This window comes from Artibeus jamaicensis, unplaced genomic scaffold, assembly GCF_021234435.1.
Source record: "Artibeus jamaicensis isolate MK-2021 breed Jamaican fruit bat unplaced genomic scaffold, CSHL_Jam_final contig_1998, whole genome shotgun sequence".
Classification (NCBI taxonomy): domain Eukaryota; kingdom Metazoa; phylum Chordata; class Mammalia; order Chiroptera; family Phyllostomidae; genus Artibeus; species Artibeus jamaicensis.
The window spans coordinates 963046-983892 of record NW_026521407.1 but is presented as its reverse complement, the minus strand read 5'-3'; the positions used below and the strand labels follow the sequence as shown (position 1 = coordinate 983892).

At 54.8% G+C, this 20847-nt stretch overlaps 1 protein-coding gene across 1 annotated transcript in view; it reads right to left on the bottom strand.

Moving 5' to 3' along the window:
• Positions 1 to 2848: 2848 nt before the first annotated feature.
• Positions 2849 to 20847, bottom strand: part of PLXDC1 (plexin domain containing 1) — a 53917-nt gene continuing 35918 nt past the window's right edge. The window contains exons 9-14 of the mRNA XM_037140619.2: positions 17294 to 17375; positions 13991 to 14051; positions 12881 to 13016; positions 7872 to 7907; positions 5546 to 5706; positions 2849 to 4388 (exon numbers count right to left, since the gene is read on the bottom strand). Coding sequence (XP_036996514.2) covers positions 4269 to 4388; positions 5546 to 5706; positions 7872 to 7907; positions 12881 to 13016; positions 13991 to 14051; positions 17294 to 17375 — 596 coding nt within the window. The 3' untranslated portion in view covers positions 2849 to 4268. The remainder of the gene's footprint in view (positions 4389 to 5545; positions 5707 to 7871; positions 7908 to 12880; positions 13017 to 13990; positions 14052 to 17293; positions 17376 to 20847) is intronic.

The window sequence follows — 20847 nt, the reverse complement described above, 5'->3', positions numbered from 1 at the left end:
AACTGTCCCAGTGTCCCCCAACCGAGGGCTTCAGTGTGAGAACTAGGGAAGTCCTGGGCAAACTCAAACAAGTTGGCCACCCTGTGAGAACAGTGCAGAGAAAGGGAGGTTTAGCTTTGGTCTGAGCTGCTGTGTGAACCCAAAACAAAACAAAACAAAAACAAATGGGCGATGCTATTTGCTAAGGAGAGGAATATATTCCCACCTTAGATCAATGTGTTCTCTCTCCCCCTTTTTTCACAGAGGACCAGAGATGTTGGGCGACTTGGCTGACATCACACAGCACCTCAGGCACAGGGCTGGGGCTAGGGATCCTGCCTCCGACTCCCTGCATAACTGGGCGCCTCCTCTGACACTTTCCTATCTATCCGGCAAACATTGTATGTTTATTTAGAAATTGGCTTGTTTGGAGACTGAAATTTGACATAGCTGATTTTGGTTGTAAGAGTTCACATTTTCCCTCTGTTTTGGTTTGCTTAACCGTGTTGGAGAGAAAAAAAAAAAACAACACTGCAAAGTAATAAAAACACAATGAGGCTGTTAAAGTGGTTCAGATGCAAAGCTTCCAGAAAGGAGGCAACATCAACTTACATAGATTTATTTTGTAACTCAAGATAGTAGATTAGAAACCCATGAGGTTTACTTCCAGGGATTTACAAACCCCAAATAAATAAACAGCTGGGTTCTGTCTCTTTCCAGGCTGCGTCTCCCGGAGGTGGGGCTGAGAGGCTGGGAGAAGCACCCTGTTGGGCAGATTGCTGCAGGCTGTTCCCGTGCTCCTTCGTGAAGGTGAAGGTCATTAGAGAAGATGTCTATTGTCAGGACTACCGTGTGTGTGGCAACTGCAGAACGCCACTCGAAAACCTTCGTAGTTTATCTTGCACAAATCAGGTCTTAAAAGAATGTTGCCTTTTATTATTAACACTTGAGAATCCATGCAGAGAGTTGCCACTAAACACGTGAGCACGTGGCATTTAGGAGAGCTAGGAAGCCCTTGACCTCCAGATCCTTCTAATTGTGCTGTAGATTCAGGCAGGTTTTTGTTGGGAGGGTAGAGGAGGAGAAGGGGGGATGGACAGAGAGAAAGCGAGAGAGAGATCAACTGTGTGCAGCCCCAGTCAGTGCTCTGTGCAAATCTGTTACCTGTTCCAGGATCCGGAGAAGAGCAGGGCGTCTCGGCCCTGCTCACAACCAGGTGAGCAGTCAGCTCAGGTGGTGGACATTCTGCTTTTCAATGAGTGTGGCTGGCTAGCAGCTTTTGCCTCTACCTTAACTGAACTAACCAAGCTACAGGTTGAGCACACCACAGGTTCATCCAATGTTCTTAGCCACAAAGTGCACGTGTGTTTATGCCTGTATATGCCTGAAAATATATACACACTGGGATGCCTTACACAGAGGAGCTATGGTAAAACACACTGAAAAAGTTGTTTCCTTGGGTCCATCGACAACCTCTAAGAGTGACAAAAGGACATTTCAACTTCAGGCTTCAAGGTGAGTGAGACCCGGGGAAGTGGCTTCCAGAGTCAGGGGTCTGCTGGGCTGCCTGGGTGATCCCTGATCATGGCGGGAGGGAGGCGGGCAGCCAGTCAAACTGCTCACTGGGGCTTTTCTGGGTGCTGAGGGGGATGGCTGGGCTCCTGTGCACTCTTGTTCTAGAAGCAGAAATCCCTGGGACCTTGCTGGACAGAGCCACAAACCTGAGAGCACTGACTGAAGAACACTGGGGACGTGTCCACAGCCTGCTTCAGGGGCCCGTCTCACACTCGGCCTCTCCGTTCCTCTCCCTGTCCCCACGTTCTTGCTCTCTTAAGAGCTGTGTAAAACAGAGGCTCCCTGAGTCCTTCCGATCTCGGGGCACCACACAGACGGCTCCTCAGAGCTCTGCATCACAGATGACATTCCTGTCACGGTGATGAAGTCTCGTGGACCTACCCTCCCACCTCCCGGGGGATCACTGTAAAGGTGCCCAGAGACGCGGCGTGGAGCAGGTGCCTGCCAGCCGCCTGTTCTCCTAGGAGACTGTGTAGGCCTGTGGGGGGAGGGGCCTGGAAACCCGCAAGCTCTGGGGTCGATCATGCGCACTATGCGAATGAAGCCCAACCGGAGGGTTGACCTCGAGACCCCGATGTCCCCTTCTGGTCACTCTCTGCAGCCGCCCAGCTAACCTGCCCTAAGCCTGGGAGTAAAGCTCCCGAGAAAGGTCCCAGGGCTGGCTGGGACCCCGCCAGAACTCGGTGAGTGCTCAGCTCTGCTTCCAGGCTGCACTGGGCTACACGTGCTGGCTTCAGGCGTCCAGAGACTCTTCATGTCCCGAGGCCTCTCTTAATGACACATCTTTAGTTCTTTTTGCTGTAAACAAACCGGGCTACCTGCTGCCAGACAGCTCCACCGCCCTCCCACTGCCTTCCCGGGGGTTAGCCAGGCTTCTCCGGCCCAGCCACCAAGGCACCTGGCACTTTTTCGCCACCTGCAGGCCCCGCGCGGCACCGCCCCTTCCTCCCACCTCCCTGTTCTTTCCGTTGGGGAATCCAGGACAGCTGGCAGAGCCCCCACTGGGAAGAGGTGCGCTGGGTTTGGGGGTGCGGCAAACGGTGCTGTGTACTGCATTTGGCCACAACAGAAACTGTCCTGGCCAGTTGGACACATAAAGCTCACAGACGCTTTGCTGGTCAGGCAAGAGCAAAAGGCCCCCTCCTGCCGGCCGGGGGGGGGGGGCGTCATTTCAGTGCCTGGCCCGGCTTTGCTCAGGAAGCCAGCTCTGTCACAGACCTTTCTGTCCCTCAGAAATGCAAAAAGAACCCTATTCTCTCGGGGGCACTCTTCTCAAATTCTGACCCTCCCCGCAGCTCCCCGGTTTACCAGGCCCAGCATGTTTCTAATTTGATTGTCATCAGTGTCCTCCCCACGGATAAAGCAGGGGGCGTGGCAAGTGTTTGGCTGTGTCCGGTTATTTGTGCACTCCTGAGCCCCGCCCCCCCAGGAGGCCGGCACTTTAACTTCTTCCTCTGGGGGGGGGGGGTCTCCGATGACAGGCCGAAAAGGGGTTGACTAAGTGGAGACTGTGATTTACCATTTATTCACTGCTGATATTTTCTCTTTGGGTGAGGGCGAGCTGTAGGTTTTCATTTTAACTGCTCCGGGGAAGCAGCCCTGGCTCATCTCTGGGACAGAATTCCCTTAAAATCAGCTAACGTTTGGGAGCTTAACAGCTCTGCCCCCAAAACTTCCAGCACAGCTGGGGAGGCGAAAGCAATTTTCCAGGTCAAGATTTTATGTAGAAAGTCCCTTCTTCCCGTGTAAGCGTCCTCTGTCCCAGCCATTCCAGGGGCTTGGCTTCTCAACACACTCCCGCTGAGGTTCTCCGCTGGATATGTCCCCACAAACCACCCTGTTTCTAAGGGCGATGGAAATCCAGCTTGGAGGAGGCAAAACAGTAATTAGGAAAGTTCTGCCTTGGGTGGTCCTTACTGGCACTGACAGAGGAAAAGGCCAGTGAATACAATGGACACCAAATGTGCCCCTGGAATAAAAGGCCCCCAATGGCTCATCCGGCCGAGGCTGGGCCACAGCTGGGGTGAGTGGGCTGCACCCATGTTTGATGCAGAAGTACTGGTTCTCAGCAGAAAGGGCAAGTTGAGAGAGCAAAGCCTAAAAATGCAATTTCCCCTACAAGTTCTGTCCTCTCCTTTGGTTTGCCTCCATTTGGCGGCTTGACGAAGGGCATAGAGTAGCCGTACCTGTGTCTAACAGATGGCCAGAACTCCTTCTCCAGACTTCGAGAGTCACAGAGGCAGGGGCCGAATGCACCGAATCCATAGCCATGAGGACCAGCTCTTGAGTCTATGGGCCCTGGAGTGCGGTGGCCGCAACTGAGAACTCAGTTCTCTTGTGTCATTTGCAGGGGCATTAGGTGACCAGGGGCAGGGCATCTATCTGGTCATCTCTGGCGGGGAGGAGGCCTCTGGGGCAGCTACTGAGTAGACCATTGAGAGCCCCAGAAAGGGAGACCCCTTGCATCAAAAGAAGATGAAATTAGGTTATTGCTCCTTAAAAAACTCAATGTGGTTGCTTTTCTGCCCTCGCTTCAATATTGGAGTGTGATGGCCAAACCGTAGCTCTGGCCCCTCACGCCGCTGCCCCATCTTCTCCGCCAGGGTGTGTTCAGAGGAGGCCAAGAAAAATCACTTCTCCACTCTGTTTCGATTTGTCTCCTCTGGGGTCCCCGGGACTTCCATCCTACCCTTCCAAGGGGTGACCTGGCGGTCTCAGAACTGCTCCGCCTCCACAAAGCCCTCCTTCTCGTGGCCCGAGGGTTCGACCTCCGTGTAGGTGTTGTGGTTGGGGTGGTTGCGGAATCTCATGGCCGGCCAGTGGTGAGATCTCCGCTGTGGGGACACAGACCAGAGTCAACAGGCATGGCCTCGCCCACTGGGGACCTTCCCCCAGGAATAGCACTGAGACTCTCTTTACAAGGGCACTGGGGGCCTATGGAGAGCTGGGTGACGTTCAGGGCCCCTGTTTCAGAGGACTCCCTGCTCCGATCCCTCCGTTGCTGGGAAACCTGCTGGGACAGGAGGGCTGCAGGACCCCAGGTGGAAACTTTAGCAACAGACAGAGTGGGGCCCTGAGACGGTGGGAAGCGAGGAAGTAGGTGAGAGAGGGGACAAATCTGGGAGGCTCTGGGAATGCCGAGACAGCGGTTCCTACATCAGGGTCAGCAGGGGAGCTTGTGAAAATGCAGATTCTTGGGTCTGCCTCAGAACCCTGTCAGCATCCCCATCAGCACACCCGATAGGCCAAGGTTTAACAATGACCAGTTAAGATTCACAAGCAACGGAGGGAGTCTAAATGAAAAGGAGGAACCACCTGGCCTCTGGGTAATGCGGTCACTGGGCTCCTTCGCCCTGTAAAGGAGACTGCGGTCACAGAGGTGCTGCCACTGTGCCACGAGGAGAGCCAGTGGGAAGCCAAGAGTGGGGCTGGGACAGGAGCTGCCATGCTTGGTGGCCCACAGCAAAGGGGGCTGGGCCTTACTGTCATGCTGGCTCTTCTGAATTCTGAGACATGTGAAACTGTGGCATCCTCAATGAAAGCTCCCTGAGAAAGCAACTCATTACTATTATGGTTTGTCAGTTCTACTCTAAAAACCCCACACAGCAAAGAGGCAGAGAGACCTCTCAGTTCTAGGATGGCTTTGAATAAATGCTGGGGCTGGAGTTTGGCCATGAGAGACCACACCTCATCAGAGATCGGCTGCACAGCCACTAAATGGGCACGTGTGGCACTTCTTCCTTTGCCCTGGGGCCTCGTTTCACAAGTGGGGGCGCAGACGCAGACAGGACAGGAGGGCTGGAATAGCTGCGGTGCAGAGCCCTGGGGGTTGGGGACTAAGAGGGCACTAGCCAGTGTGAGATTCCCGGGGTGGAGTCAATGACAGTTCCTCAGACGGGAACAGGAGCCAGGCATGTGGCCGGTGAGGGACGAGATGGGGAGGAGCAGGTCCTGAGTGAGCAATAACGCAGAGGCAGAGGGCGGAGCTGACCTCGATGAAGAAGAGCGCGGCATTGGAAGTGGGGTGGCCGCTGATGTAGATCCCCACCAGGACGATGGCCGCTACGAGGAGGACCGCCAGCACGATGCCCACGATGGTGCCCAGGTGAACCGGGGGGCCCTTTGTCTTGGGGGACAGGTTGTTCTGAAGGCCTGTGAAAAGAGCGGGAGGGAAGGGCAGCTTCAGGGGAGCAGGGAAGGTGGGGCCGTGGAGTCCTGGGCTCTGACTAAAGTCCCAGGGATGAAAGCTGACAGAGCCTCCGGTCTATTTATCAAATACAGGACAAGGGGTTGCGGGGCTGGAGTGGGTGGGATCATGAGCCCGGTGTTAACATTCTCAGCGCAGTTCAGGCAGCCTTTCAGAATCACTTCCAGTTGCCCTGGGAGGTGGCTCGGTTGGCTGGAGCACCAGCCCATACTCCAGGGCTGTGGGCTCATTCCTGGCTCGTGGTGCGCATGCGCCACTGATGCGTAGGTGGGCGGAGCAGTGTGTTTCTCTTCTCTCTTTCCAATCAGTTTTTAAAAAATCACTTAAAGTTGCCCAAATGTCAATTGAATAAGGATTATAAAAATTCTCTCCCACACTCTTGCCACATACGTACTTTTAAGGAATTCACAAAGGCTGTGTGATGGTAAAGGCCTTGGAGCTAGAAGCTGGCCGCCTGGGTTCAAGTCCAGATGGATAATAGTAACCACCTGCTGGGGTTACTGTGAAGGTCAAAACGAAGTAATTCTCGTCAAGTACTGAGGACCACGGCTGGTATCCTTGGGCGACCTCAGTAAGTGTCAAGTATGATGATGGCAAAGTGACTGCACTTCTACCTGTCACTGTCCATAATACCAGACTGTGACCTCCTGAAGGGCAGTGCCTAATTCATCTCTAAGTCCTCAGTGCTTAGAAAACAACGGCCGACCCATCAGAGGAGCTCAATGAACGGAAGGAGCTCCGCCCTCTGCAGGCTGCTAAGCCAGCGGGCACTCTCTGAGAACACCCTGAGCACTTGAAATATACCCCAAGGAGAAAACTGAGTATTTCCATACACTGCTAAGCCAGAAGCTCATGCAGTCCCACCCTTCCTGTGGGACTGAGGTAATGGAAACCCACAGGTGAAGTGATTTGCTCAAGGACACGGTCAGTGCCAGCCACTAAGAAGCCTAGCTTCCCTACACCACCTGGGCTGGCCGTGTGCCCCTTCTCCCTCCCCTAAGGGGATGTGGAGATAATCAAATAGAGACAGAGGAGCATGTAAACAACAGGAATATCAAATCTTATTTACTTGGCTAGTGTGTGGGATGGGAGTCAACAGGGGGTGGGGATCTTTAAAAGGGTGTTTGTTACATGTGCATCCAAAATCATTGCCCTCCCCAGCCCCTCCCTCTTCTCTGCAAGCAGAGGAAACCCAGGAGAGAAATGACCCTGGGGGCGCTGCAGGGTCTGGACTTCCATCTGCCAGCAGGTGCGAGAAATGAGGTGACAGGCCTCCAAGCTGGCCCCCCTGACCTGGCAATCAGCCAGCCAGCAGCCGGCAGTGACCCTGCGGACCTGATGGTCAGGGCTTGGGCTAAGGAATGCATGGTACAGAGAAGGGACCGTGGCCCAGCTGCACCCTCCCTTCCTGACACAGGCACCATCACACCTGCTGCCCACAGAACAGTAGCTCCATCTCTGTGCTGCATTCACAGCCTCTTCTCTCCTGCTGGAACCCCAGACCTCCAGGGCCCTAGGGCGGGAAGCACCTCCACCTCCCTTTGCAGTGTTTGCAGTGAGCCCCTGAGCTAGCTCTGGGCAAAAGGCAGGAGAGGTGGGCTCCTCACCTCATCAGAGGGATTGGCCTCCCAGGTAATCCTGGGGCAGGGATCCTACTTTCTGGCACCCAGTAAAAATGGTGGCAGACAACTTTTGTGCACTCCCAGGTGGGGACTCATAGGAAAGCTGATGTGAGAGAAGCTGCCTCCTCCCCTCACTGTGAGGCCCGTGAGGGCAGGAGGCTGATGGCCACCGGCCCGGCCCCAGCACACCTGCCTGCATGCAGCCCTGTCTCCTCCTCCCTCTCCTGGTTCAGGGTGGTGGATATTCAGGAGCAGAGAGGTTGGGAGAAGAACCACAGGAGGTTCCTGAACTGAGATGGGAATGTCTAAATGTAGACACAAGCTCTGTCAGTCTAGGGGGCCTGCAGCCCGGAAGCCCCTGCCTTCCCACCCAGCAGGAGGTCTAGGAAGCTCAGGCTGCAGTTGTTTCCCCCTCCCCCACTCAGAATGAAGCAAAGAGGCCAGGTGACTGCTGCACCCTCTCCTGGGGCAGGCAGCTCTGTACTCACCGTCTCCTCCCGCATAGGGATTCAACTTGGTGTCATCTTGGAAAAGAAAGGAAAGGAGGAAAGTTAGTGGAATCATACGGCCTTTTGTCACTTGAGGTCTGGACGAGACTGAAGGGAGGTTCAGTCCACACCTTCATGCCAGAGGCAAGGAAACTGAAGCACAGAGAGGGGAGGGGACTTGCCCACAGGTCACACAGCAGCGTAATGGTGGAAGCCCATGAATAAGCCAATTTTTCCTAGTCTCACATTTATTCACTCAACAAATACTTACTGACTGTCAACTATGAATTGCGCACTGGAAGTGGGCACCGAGGACAGACATGGTCTTTGCCATCAGGGAATTAACAGGTGGCGTGGATGGAGGGACTATTAAAATCCAGCCTAATGAAGCTCTGATTGGGGCCTCACCAGACAAAGGGAAACAAGAAGGAGGGGAGCGTTATGGGGCTGGGAAAAGGGGTCTAGGCAGTGGAAAGAGCATGTGCAAGGTCCAGAGCCAGCAAGGACTTGGCCAACTGAGAAATAAAAAAGCAGTTTTGTGGAGCTGGAGGTGGAGGGGATGGGAGCAGGGGGTGTCGAGAGTGCTGAGGACATTTCAAGTTCTCCTGAGGGGCAATGAGAAGCTGAGGGAGGAGGGGTGAGAAGGTCACGAGGTCAGGTTTGCTGGAAACCTCCCCTAGGGTACATGCGAAGGACAGACTTCCACCTGCAGGTGTGTATCCTGCGGCTTCCTAAGTAAGTTCCAGTGGTTGACCCTTCCTGGGGTTCCTCCCCACGGTCACATGGCGAGAGGAAGACCAGAGTTCCACATGGCCAGAATGCTCTGGAGGACTGCTGGTGACTGCTGTAAACCTCGGAACTCGGAACAAAGGGGACGAGGCACAGTGCAAGGCTGCCAGCACGTGCATCCTGTCCCCGTCCCCTCGAGCACCTCCACCATCCATGTCGTTTCAAAGGCTTTGCTGGCTCCCCTCTGCTCACAGGTGTTCAAGGCCCTTGCAATCTGCCCCAATCTTCTTTCCTTATGTCACTCGCCACAGCTCAAGCCTGCTGCGGAGGTTGTCACCGGCCACCCAAGGCTCTCCGACATGCTCGCCTTGCACGTCTCTGAGCTGCTGCACGTTCTGTTCCTCCCCCAGGGCATGCCCTTCCTCCCCTCCGCTCTCCCTCTCTCTCAAGTCCCAGCCCTGAATGGCCCGGTGTAGGAAGGGTGAGTGCTGGGACTAGGTTTCAGCAAGTGAAGCAGGGTCTGAGCCTGTCTTTACTTAAGATTTTGAGATTTGGGAATTTGGGGCATCAATTTTGGTTTTTACAAATATTGCATGAAAGTATTTTTTGTCCTGACTACTGCTTTTTTTGGGGGGGGTTTCCTCCTGACTTTTTAAAAAAGATTTCATTTATTTCCTTTTAGAAAGAAGGGAAGGGAGGGAGAAAGAGAAGCAGAGAAACATCGGTGTGTGCGAGACATATCGATTGGTTGCCTTTTCTGCACCCCCAGCCAGGGACCCCACCCACAACAAAGGCATGTGCCCTGTCTGGGAACTGAACCTGCGACCTTTCAGTTTGCAGGCCGGTGCGCTATCCACTGAGCCACACCAGCCAGGGCTCCTGAAGTTTTTTACCTGCCTTGAGTGCCTCACCCCAGTCCTGGCCCTGTCGCTTCCCGGAAGACACGTGGGTGTGTCCTCCTTGGTGTCCCACTGCATCTGGTACCTGTTTCTGGGGCATCTCAGGCCCCATAGTTCCCTAGACTGTGGGCTCCTTGAGACCCAGCCTGGTCACACCCCAGCCCGGGACATGGCATCCTGCTGTGCCGTTCGTTTCCAGTAAGTCTTGAAATGTCAGAGTATCATATTAGATAGTGGAAGGATAAACCGTGAGACTATTTTTAAATGGTTCCCTATAGAGAAAAAACTAAAAGCTGAACTTTTAAAAATATACCTGTGTAAATCATCATTTAACTATTACATAATTATAAAGAAATGATTGAGCACGGGCCTGCAAACCAGACAATTGCGGTTCGATTCCCAGTCAGAGCACATGCTGGGGTTGCAGGCCGGTTCCCTGCAGGCCAGTTCTCAGCAGGGGACACACAAAAGGCAACCGTACATTGATGTTTCTCTCCCTCTCTCCTTCCCTTCCCCTCTACAGGTAAATAAATAAAATCTTTAAAAAAATTATAAATCAAAATTTAAAAGCACTCTTAAAAACTGAAAGCAAAACAAAAAGAACAAGTTATAGACATAATAGAAAGCTATGTTTTCTTCGGGAATTTCAATAAACAAAATATTTAAACACACCTCTGAGTCTATTTTGTTACTGCAAGTGAAAATAACAAATTGGTTAAACATCAAAACTGACCAGTCACCCTAAACTCACTGGGAAGATTAACTTAACTTGAATCAACTTGTTTCACATCTAGAGCATTGAAAAGCCATCGCAGCCCCGTCCACATCGACCCCTGGCAGACGGGTGGCGCCACCTGCAGCCAGTCCCTCTCACAAAGTGACTAAAGGTGGCCATGCCCAGCCAACGACAGCTTCTGGCCCGCTCACCCAGGGCTGGTTCCCAGCTCCCATCTCGTCGGGGTCCGTGGAGCACAGATCGGTTCCCTGACTGATGGGGAGTGGCAGAGTCCCATGGAAACTCACAGACTGAGGAAACGCCTGCCGTGTTATTCGGACAGTTGATCGTTTTTCTGCAGTTAGTTCCCACCTCTCGCTGCTATCAAAGTGTTCTGTTCAGCAGCTCACCAGGTGAGCCCTTCCACTGCAGCCGTTCCAGGTGAGGGCCTGTCTCTCCCTGTAGACTTTGCAGCGTGGGCTTTGTGGCAGCTGGTTGCCACTCAGAGGTCCTGCTGGTTCACTTGAGAGGTTGGCCTTCTATGGCGAGTGAATGACTCTTAAAACCCAGCAGCCCGAGCCCACTGATTTCTGTGCTGCCTGACTCAGGCCTGCAGAGGCGGTCCCTCTGGCTGGAGCGCCATGTCCCCTTCCTTCACAGCATCCTCCTGTCCCCTGAGAAGAGATAGTCCCTCACCTGCCCCCACAAGCCTCCATGTGCGGATTGTAATCACACAGGCAGGAGGGCGATGAAACCTGTCCTGCCAAGACGTCCTGAGAGTTGGGTGTGCAGAGACTCATCATCGAAATGTTTTCTCCTATACATGCAACTTGGTCACCTTTGCCACCCCGTCCAGGACTGGGATGGCAGGAAGCCACAGCTGCCCTCACTCTCACGCCTTCTTCTGGGGACTGTTACATGGCACACAGAAGTGAGACGCACTCCTGGCCCGCAGGAGACACACACATCATCACACTGGCCCGCAGCCAGCTTCTGGCCTTTGGCGCCCTGCGGTTCACCCGAAGGGCTGGGCAACCCCTAAGCGCCCAGCTCTGAGGGAGTTCTCAATGAGGTTGACTCGGGGGTGACTGGCCCGGGGGCTCTGCCTTTTCACTGGAGTTCCCTTTCATTGGAAGGTCACCTGGACTTGATTATTAACTCCCTGAGGGCAAGGTCTCCTCCTGCTCCTTTCTCATGTAATTTGTTCAGTGCCCACTGCAGCAGCAGGAGCTCTGCTCTCACTCCCGGGGCCCTGACCCCTCCTTGCTATTCCTGAGCAGCTTTGGACTAATGGGAGCCATCAGACTCTGCCTTGCTTGTTCAGCCTTCCCAGTTTTCCCTGTGCCCTGAGTCCACGAAGACCTTTTTCTGTGTCTTTCAGCGCTGAGACGAGCAGCGGGACAGAGGGGCAAAATGGCTGCTTTTGGAGCCAGATGAGACCTGACTCCATCTCTTTCAGGCTGTGTGACCTTGAGCAAGTCATCAACCTCTCTGAACCTTAGCGGCCCCTCTACAAAATGGGGATAAAAGAGTACAACCCTACAGGACCGTTAGGAAGATGAAGCGAGCATTAAGGCGTGCACAACATTAGCACCCGCCTGGCACGTGGTCAGGCCCCCCAGGTGTTAGCTCTTTCACTGGTTTGTCTTCCTCCGATTACCCTCTGGGCTGCAGGCTGCGTTGAAAAGGCGAGGGCTCTACCACTTACCTCCCTCATGTGACCCTGAGTAACCTTTGTTGCCCTCTGAGTGGGTTTTTGTATCTACAAAATGGGACTGGGGCTGAACAGTCTTTTAAAATAGTAACTTCTTTCCTTGCTCCTTTCCTTCTTTCCATTTGCCCCTTTCAAGCAGGTGTCTGGCTCAGGGGAGGTGGTGAGAGCCCACAAGTCTCTATCTTAGCCCGAAGGCAAGGCGCTGAAGCCTAGATTGGAGGCACTGAAAATGGATAAAAGAGGAATTTCTTACACGTAGCCAGAGTCCCAGAGGGGCCTGCACAGGCTTCTGGAGACAGTGCGTGGTGCCTTCAGCTGGATGGACCGCTGGTAAGACCCACCCTTCCGCCCGCCCCAGCCTCAGGATGGCAGCGGAGCCTCTGGGGACAGCCAGGCCTGGAGAGGCAGGGACGGGTCAGCGGCAACCAAGATGCACACGGCTGCCCTACTCTGACCCCTGCACATGAGGTCGCGGGGCAGGAAGCCCTGCCCCAGCAGTTCTGGGGGCGGGGTTCTCTGCCCTCCAGCTGGATGTGGGTGGAGAGAAGTTACAGAGAAACAAGGCAATCTTTCTGCCACGTCTGAGTGTTGACACTGAGTCTGTTCCTTCTGCAGGGATGATAAGACCTCACAGGTTCTGTGAGGGTTGCTGGGAAGATTAACTGAGATGTTTATGAACTGCCTGGCCCTGGGCTGGACGTTCATGTCCCCCCCACCACAGTGAACTTCACCCCACAGCCCTGACGTGGGCTGGTGCAGCGGTAAGAGCCTGGGCGTGGAGTCCACTCGTTCCAAACCTGGTTCTGCTTTTCACCGGCAGGTGAGCCTCTGGTCCCTCATCCGGGGCAGGACAGGGCAATTCTCATTGCCTGAGGTGACCCCTGTCAGAGGTGGTGACACTCCAGAGCCACAGCCCTTCCCCATGGCTTCTCTCCCATCCCCCCATGGCTACCTTCCGTGGTGAGGCTGTCCAGGAAGAGAGAGGAGGAGGTGGTGCTGAGGTCTCCCCCAGAGGGGCTGAAGGTGCTGTCGGGGGAGGATGCGTAGTGGTCCTCGTCCTGGAAGTCCTCACACGTCTGGCCCTCTGCCTGTGAGAGAGACCCGGGCTGCCCTGGATGGAGGCCCCGCCGCTGGGCACGCCACACAGAGGAGTTTGGCGGGGGCACATCCATCCCTCGGCGGCCAGAAAATGTAAGATTCCGTTGCATGGTCCAGGCAGGGCGAACTAACCAAAGCTGTGCCGTGAACACCTTTAGGCCTAACACGTTATCCTGGAAGCATCTTATCTTACAGGGCAATTTATCTGTCTACTGCTTCACACCCTTCCCAAGGAAGGAGCCGAGACGCCAGTTTTAAATAAATAGGGCAGATCTGTATACTTGCCAATGGCCAATGTCAGAAGTGGGCTGCTGGGCAAGACTCTTTTAAGGCCAGAAAAAAACAGCTCACCCAGCCTTACTCATAAAACAGACAGGGAAGGGTGCCCAGGAGTGGAGTCTGGGGGTGGACATTTAAACACTGGCACCCGGCACCTTCAACACCTCACCAACTGTGAGATGCAGGCCAAGTCATGAACCCTCTCCGATCCAGGGGGCACTGGCCCCAGCTCCTGGGGCCATGTCAGGGTTAAATCGGAGCCGGTGTAGGCAGCACATGCCATTAAGTAGCTAGAGCTGCAGAAAGAGAGGGAGAGAGGAAGGGAGGGGACAAGGATGCAGCACGTGGGTGACACGTGTGTTAATACAAGGTGTGACAAAGGGACGCTCCCGCACAGGATCAAAGTGCGGGACATACTGGAAAATGTCCGCAGCGAGAAGGAACCTGTGTGGGATTCTAAGTGGGGGGCGCCTGGAACAGCCCTCCTTCCTTCCAGAAGAACTGCCGCCCTCACAAGCCTGAAGGCTGGGGTCGCAACCGCTTCACAAACGTCACCAGGGACAAAGCCTCCCCCAGGAGCCCAGCCCCAGGTGGAGGGGACGATTTCACCAAGAGCCAAAGACACCTCGAGAGCTACCAGAGAAGGGCCTTGCTGTTCCCGCGAGCTGGCTCACAAGCCTCTCACCTCCTGGGCGCAGCCGTAGAACAGCCACTCCTGGCGGTGGCGGTCAAAGCCACTGGAGCATCTGCGGGGGGAACCAAGGTCAGAGGTGTTGCCGGAGTGGGGGGGAGTGATGGAGAAGCCCTCCCCATCATTTCCCGCGTGCAGCCACTGCTCTCCCATGATGGTGAGGAGGGGGCTAGCCTCCCAGGGCTCGGGCGGCCAAGCCCCCCAAGACCACTGGGCAGGTGCCCTCAGAACCAGGAAGCTGTGGAATCGGAGGCATAACCTCCTGCCCCATCCAGTCCTTTTCCAGAAGGAGGGGAAGGAGTCCATGAAATCCCTACCTTCCTTCTGGCCCAGCTCCCCTGGACCAAGGCCTCAGCTGCCCAGATGGTTTGTGTAGGGGGCTAGATAGACTGCGCGATGTGTAATGACCTTTCAGGCCCCCTTGACTTGGGGCTGTTCTGAAATTGCTAAAAATCCAGGGAATTCACATACACATTCTCATCTGGGGAAGACTTGTTCATGCACAGAGACCCCTTTTTTTAGTGGAAGGGCCTGAGCTTGGCCAGGAGAGGCTGGGGGAAGGTGGCCATCAGCAGCTTTGGCCAGCACCCCTGCACGATCAGCGGAGGGCAGAAGTGAGGGTCCTGCCACAGGCTGGGAGAGATCAAGAACGGGCTGACCAGGGTTTCCCGGGATGTGGTATGGCTCAGCCGGGCTGGAAGACGCCAAGCCCTTCCCTAGGGAAGGGGTGGGGGCTCGAGGAGGAAGCAGAGGAGGTCCTCCCTGGCACCACGCTCAGATTTCCAGTCTTCACTCTTTGGTGCCAAAGGAATCCATCAAGCCCTATTCCAGTGCAGGGACATCTGCATGGAAAAAATAGTATCACGCGCCACCAGTACTGAGAGCATTCATGGCTGGTCAACTTCAGTTCACTCTCCGCACCGGCAACCGCCTGCCCATCTGCCCGAGGCCAGCCTTTCCCTCCGGAGATGTCCCCGAGCTGCCCCTGCAGCAGACGATGCATGCTGCTCCCTCTCAGGTCCTCTGTGCCCCTTACTATGGGGGATGGAGGATTAGGGGCTCTATGCGGGGGTGGGAATTAAAGTTTCTTTTAGACCACAATGATTCTTTCAAGGACTGAGGTTTCAATATAGGTCTAGGAGCATCACATTCCAAGTGCTGAGCCAACAAACTCAGATTCAAAGGAGAAAAGCATGAGAAGTGCCATTTGCTGAGAGCCCCCTGAGTGCCAGGGGCTGCCCCAGCCAGGGGCCCTCACAGTGATGCAGCAAGGCAAGGGTTAGGCCCCTTATATCCTGAGCCAAATCCTGGAGTTAAGGTCACCCTTAGACTCCAGAGTGGGGGGCAACGTGGGGTGACAGGAAAACGCCTGCCCTGGTAAGTGAAACTGCTGAAATCAGATCCAGCCCTAGGGCAGGGAGGGGAAGGCCGGCAAAGCCTCAGAGGGCAGAGCGGGCGGAGGGGGAGGGTTGGCCAAGAGCCCACGTGGTGATCGCTGCAGCTGTTGGAGGGGGGGGCACGGTGGCCGTGCCAGTACACCAGCCCTGCCCTCTGACATATGAGAGACCTGGGTCAGCTCTTGGTTGGAGATGAGGCTCCGGAGAGCTGGCAAGGAGGGTCCCACACTGGAGAGAGCCCGGGCCCATGGGCATCTGAGGACCAGAGGTTTCCAGAACCACATCAGCCTGGCACACTGTGATGGAGCTCCTCTGTCCTGTAGCTGACACTGCCCCAGCTAAGACAGGGTCCACGCCTGAGGCCCTGGCCCCCCCTAACCGGGCCAACCCGCAGTGAACGGGCGCAGTTGGGGACACGCATTACATGGGCCGCGTCAGTGCGAGGGTTTGCTTCCATCTGACTCACCATGCAGCTGTGTGCACGGCTCAGCTGTCGCTGGGTGCTGAGTCATGCGGTGACTGCCAGCCCCCTGGGCTCCGGGGGTTAACTGGGGTCGTCTGGCTGATCTCCCCTCACGGAGACGGTGGCTCTCAAACTCGAAAGTGCACATGAGGGACCACGCGCTGCAGGCCACCACTCCCAAAAGAACCAACCTGGGGGTGGCCCTATGTGTATTCTCTCCGAGGCTCTGTGCTTTTCACGTGAAGGGCTCTGAACCCTTTGCAAAAATGCCATTGGTATTTGAGGAGTTAAAAGAACAGTGTGTTGCTCACCCACCTTTCTCTGAACCAAATGACCCCAGCCCATTTTACCAGGAAAGCAACTGAGTAAGAGCTGTGGGAGGAACAGCTGGGGGGCCCAATGAGGCCCCCTCTCTCCTCCCAGCCTGGAGCTGTGTCCTGTGTGTAGGCAGGCCGCCTGTTAAGGCCATGGCTTCCATCTCAACACCAGGATGTTGGAAAGGGGCACAGGAAACACTGACAGCTGCGTGACAGCTGCACGGAACTCAGAGACTCTGCAGTTTCCATTTTTCACAATTGCCTTAAAGGCTCTTGGAGGTCACAGAGCATCCCACTCTCCTGAGGGACCTAGTCCCCAAAGAAGTTATTGTTTTCTTCCTTCTGCCATTTACTTATCTTGGACAGGAGAACAGGGCTCAACTTCTGAGTCTGATCTGTGAGATGATTTCAGAACAAGGAGTGGAAGATGAGCTGGATTTAAGAGCTTTATCCCTGAACCTGTATCTTATCCAGAATTTTCTCTGCTTCTAAAACCAAGTAAGCACAGCTTTGTTTGCCCCCACTTTCCTCAGATGCCTGGCATTTCCACGCCCCTGGGTTTCAGGAAACCCCACTGCAGCCTCAGAAAGATCTGGAAGTGGTGTTTTGGGGTCACGGGGCTCTTGCCCAACAGCCATGGGTCTGTGGGTCATCCCCAGTCTCTGAGCTGGCAGACGTCATGCTTGTGTGCAGATGAGGCACCGTGTTGAAATGCAGGATTCTGGGCTTCTCTCCCAGAGATTCTGATGCAGGGGCCTGGGCACGTCCCAGGAATCTGTGAACCTTAGCTGATTCTTTGCAAACTATGGACCTCTCCGAGAAGCCCTGCCCTGGGACGAACTAACCCGTTTCAGGTGTGCGGAGGGAGTTGCAGTAGCTGGAATCTCCAGGAGCCTGATGTCTTGGGGGCCCTGGCATGCAGTCACCTTGATTGGCCACAAGCCTCAGGGAATAGCTCACTTCTGCGACCTTCTTGTCCTAAGGGTCAGAGCAGACCCTTGGCCAGAGATACCCTCATCTTGGCAATAAGGCCTGAGGCAAGGAGCGAGGTCGTGCTACCCTCTGCCCCTCCCCCACAGTCTGCCTGCGGGAAAACCAGAGGGTCAGTCTGGGCACAAACCTCTGGAGGACATGGCACCAGCTACAGTTGAAGGTCAGGTCCGAGGACACGCAGGCGTCGCAGCTCCGATGCTGCAGGCAGGCTGCAAGAGAGAAGGCAGGGGCCCCTTAGCACCAGGCTCCCCATGGGCCTCCAGGATGAGCAACTTTCCTACACACCGAGTCCTTACTGGACCACGCAGTCTCTGACTAGCAGGGGCCCTAGAGGTCACTGGTCCCACCCTCACTTAAGTCCAGTCCCGATTCCTCCATCTCTCTCTTCCTTTCCCCCTGCCTTCCTTCCTTCTTTCTGTGTCCTGGGAGTTCAGACCCTGAGCTGGTGCTGGGGTTTGAACAGTAAGGCCTCGTCCCTGCCTTCTCGGGCCTTGCAGTCATATGAGGATACAGACACTAAACAGATAATCAAACAAAGATAACCACGTGATTATTATTCTGATGAAGTTTATGAAGGAGAATGACATAGTGCTATCAGCATGTACAAAGAAATGTCACCTAGTCTGGGAAGTTATACTCCGGACCATTGCCTACCATTACAGGGTTGAGAGGGAGTTTTAAAAAAATTGAGCCCTGGCTGGTGTGGCTCAGTGGATTGAGTGCCAGCCTGTGAACAAAAGGGTCACTGGTTCGATTCCCAGTCAGGGCTCATGCCTGGGTTATGAGCCAGGTCCCCAGTAGGGGGTATGTGAGAGGCAACCACATATTGATGTTTCTCTCCCTCTCTTTCTCCCTCTCTTCCCTTCTCTCTAAAAATAAATAAATAAAAGTAAAAACAAAAAAAACCTGAGATATATTTAACAGATATTGAGTAAGTTTTATCCAACATATTGATTTGATACATTTATATTGGTATGATTGCTGTTGCAGATAACACCTTTATTATGTCACAGAATTATCGTTTTTTCATGTGGTGGGAACGATTAAAACCTAGCCTCTTACAGTTTGGTGTCTATAATCACCAAAATGACTTTTTAAGATGTCCTGGTTTGACCCCAGGCAGAGCCGGCCAGGGCGCTCAGGCCGTGTGAAGGGGCGGTCTCGGGGTCCTGCTCCTGGCCTCCGTCCACCTCCTCACTGGCCTCCTCCCAGAGAAGTCTGAGTGTCCCTCTGTGAGGGCAAACCAGACACTGACTTCCATTCCTTCTTCGTCCTCTGCTCTTGGACCTGGGCCACCCCAGGGGCCGTGGGGGCATCTCTGGGTGCCCAGGCTTACATCTTACTTGGGAAGTTACTTAACCTCTTGGTGCCTGAGCACCTCATTTATACAGGAGGGGTCACGATGCCAGGTGCCTGGCAAGTCTGCTGAGAGGGTGACCGGAGATGATACCTAGAGAGGGTCTAGCCCGGTGCCGGCCACGTGGTGAGCCCAGTGAGTGCTCCTTGTTGTTACCGACTGTGGCCTTATTTGCTCCTCTCAACATTCCTATCAGGTATTCATTCACTCATCCATCTCTCCATTCATTCTTCCCATAAATATTTACTGAGCGCCTGACATGGGCTGGGCACTGTGTCAGGGGCTGGAGCTACACTGGTGAACAGGGAAAGACAGAGGCACCGCCCGTATGGAGCCTGTCGAGTCGGGGAGCAGATGGCTCGTGCACACACACACAGACACATCTGCACTAGGTTCCTGGTGGTGAGAAGGGCTGTGAAAAAAAAAATAGAGCAGAACAGGGAGGCTGTATGACCTGGGGAAGGGTTCTATTCAGGGAGGTTGGGGAAGGCCTCTGAGGAGAGGCGGCTGGGGCAGAGAGAGGGAGAAGGGAGGAAGCGAGCAGGCGGAACTCCTAGGGGAGAGGTCCAGGCAGAAGGGCGCCTGGGCGGGGGGCCTGGGAGGAACGTGTCCCAGGCGTGTTCTCAACAGCAGCCAGACCACGAACAGCCTGGGCCGAGTGGGGAGGCGGGACCCTCTGGGCGGGGCAGAGTTGGGGAGCAGAGAAGTTAGTGGCCGCAGGGTGCCTGAGGGAGTGTGGACCCTGCTGGTACCAGCCAGGCAGAGAAGCAGAGAGGGCCAGCGGAGCGGGAGGTGCAGGGGCTGGGTTTTAAGAGGTGTTCACTTGCAATCGAAGGCCACCCACTTAAGTGAACCAGCACGACCTCTGAGTGGCAACCAGCTGCCACAAAGCCCATGTGTTTTACTGCAAGGAGAGACAGCCCCTCACCTGGGACACCTGCAGTGGAAGGGCTCACCTGACGAGCAGACAGGCTGATAGCAGCAAGAGGTGAGAACTAATTACAGAAAAATGACCAGCCATTCAATAAACATCACACGCATTTCTTCACTCTGTGAGTTTCCATGGGACTCTGCCACTCCCCATCAGTCAGGGAACTGATCTGTGCTCCACGGACCCTGACGAGATGGGAGCTGGGAACCAGCCCTGGGTGAGCGGGACAGAAGGTGTCGTGAGCCTGGTGTGGTTACCTTTAGTCACTCTGTGGGAGGGACTGGCTGCAGGGGGCTTTACGTCCTTTTGCCTGTCAGGTCTTTGCAGGCCTGAAAGTGGGGGTGGAAGGCCGTGGGCTGGAAATGAGCAGAAAGTGGCCTGGCCTGAGGATGAGAGCTGTTTGGTTCTCTGATGTATCCAGAGGGCCTGGTACAGTGCCCGGCATGTGGGGGGCGGTGGACACGTTTACTGAATTGCTATATAGATGCTTTTATTATCCTCACCTTACCGAAGAGGGAACTGAGGTTTGCAGAGAGTCACTGAGCTAGTCAGTCTGGGTGTGAACCAAGGTCTGTCTGAACGGAGGACCTGAGCTCTTAGCGTCTGTGGGGTCCCTCTGCCCAGCATCCACTCTCACCTCACACTACCTTCTCATGAGCCTCTTCTAGCCATAGAGGGCAATGGCTTGGAGATGGACCACCCACACCTCTGGAAGAACCCTGGGTAAGACCTCCCTCACCCCAAGGTAAGGGAGCACGCCTGAGCTGGGGGATGCAGAGTTGTCTGAGGACAAAGCTCATGGACCTCCTAGAGGCTCCAACCACAGCCTTGGGAGCACTGTCCCTTCCCCCACCAGCTGTACCCACCTGGGAGCCCATGGCCTGGTCATGCCCAGTGATTCTGGACCCTGAATGGCTCTAGTTAAACTGAAATCAAACCCTGGGAGCCTCCGGGGGTGTTCATAAGACCTGCTGACCTTATCTCTCATCTGCATTTCAGATGTCCTGCATGCCATCAAATGCTCACGGAATTCACTGGAGGGGTGGGAAGTAGCTTAGATGTACAGTGTCCCAGAAACACATTCCCAGGACAGTTCGCTCCTTCGGCCCGGGGGAAGTTCGCCCTGTCCTTGGATGTCCTTGCTCCTATGTGAAGTTTTATTTAAGTCCTTAGTTTGCGCTCATCAGTTCCTGAGAGACCACTGGTTCTGGGGCCCAGGGCTCTCTGGCCTGGAGGGAGGGCAGCTGGGCTGGGGGTGGGGCTGAGACCTGCAAGTTGTCCTAACTCTGTGACCCTATGATGTCTGGAGTCTCTCTGCTTTTGAGGGGTTGGGGAGGACACCTGCTGAGAGCCCAGACTGAGACATGTGGCCTCACATTTGGGAAGCTTCCTC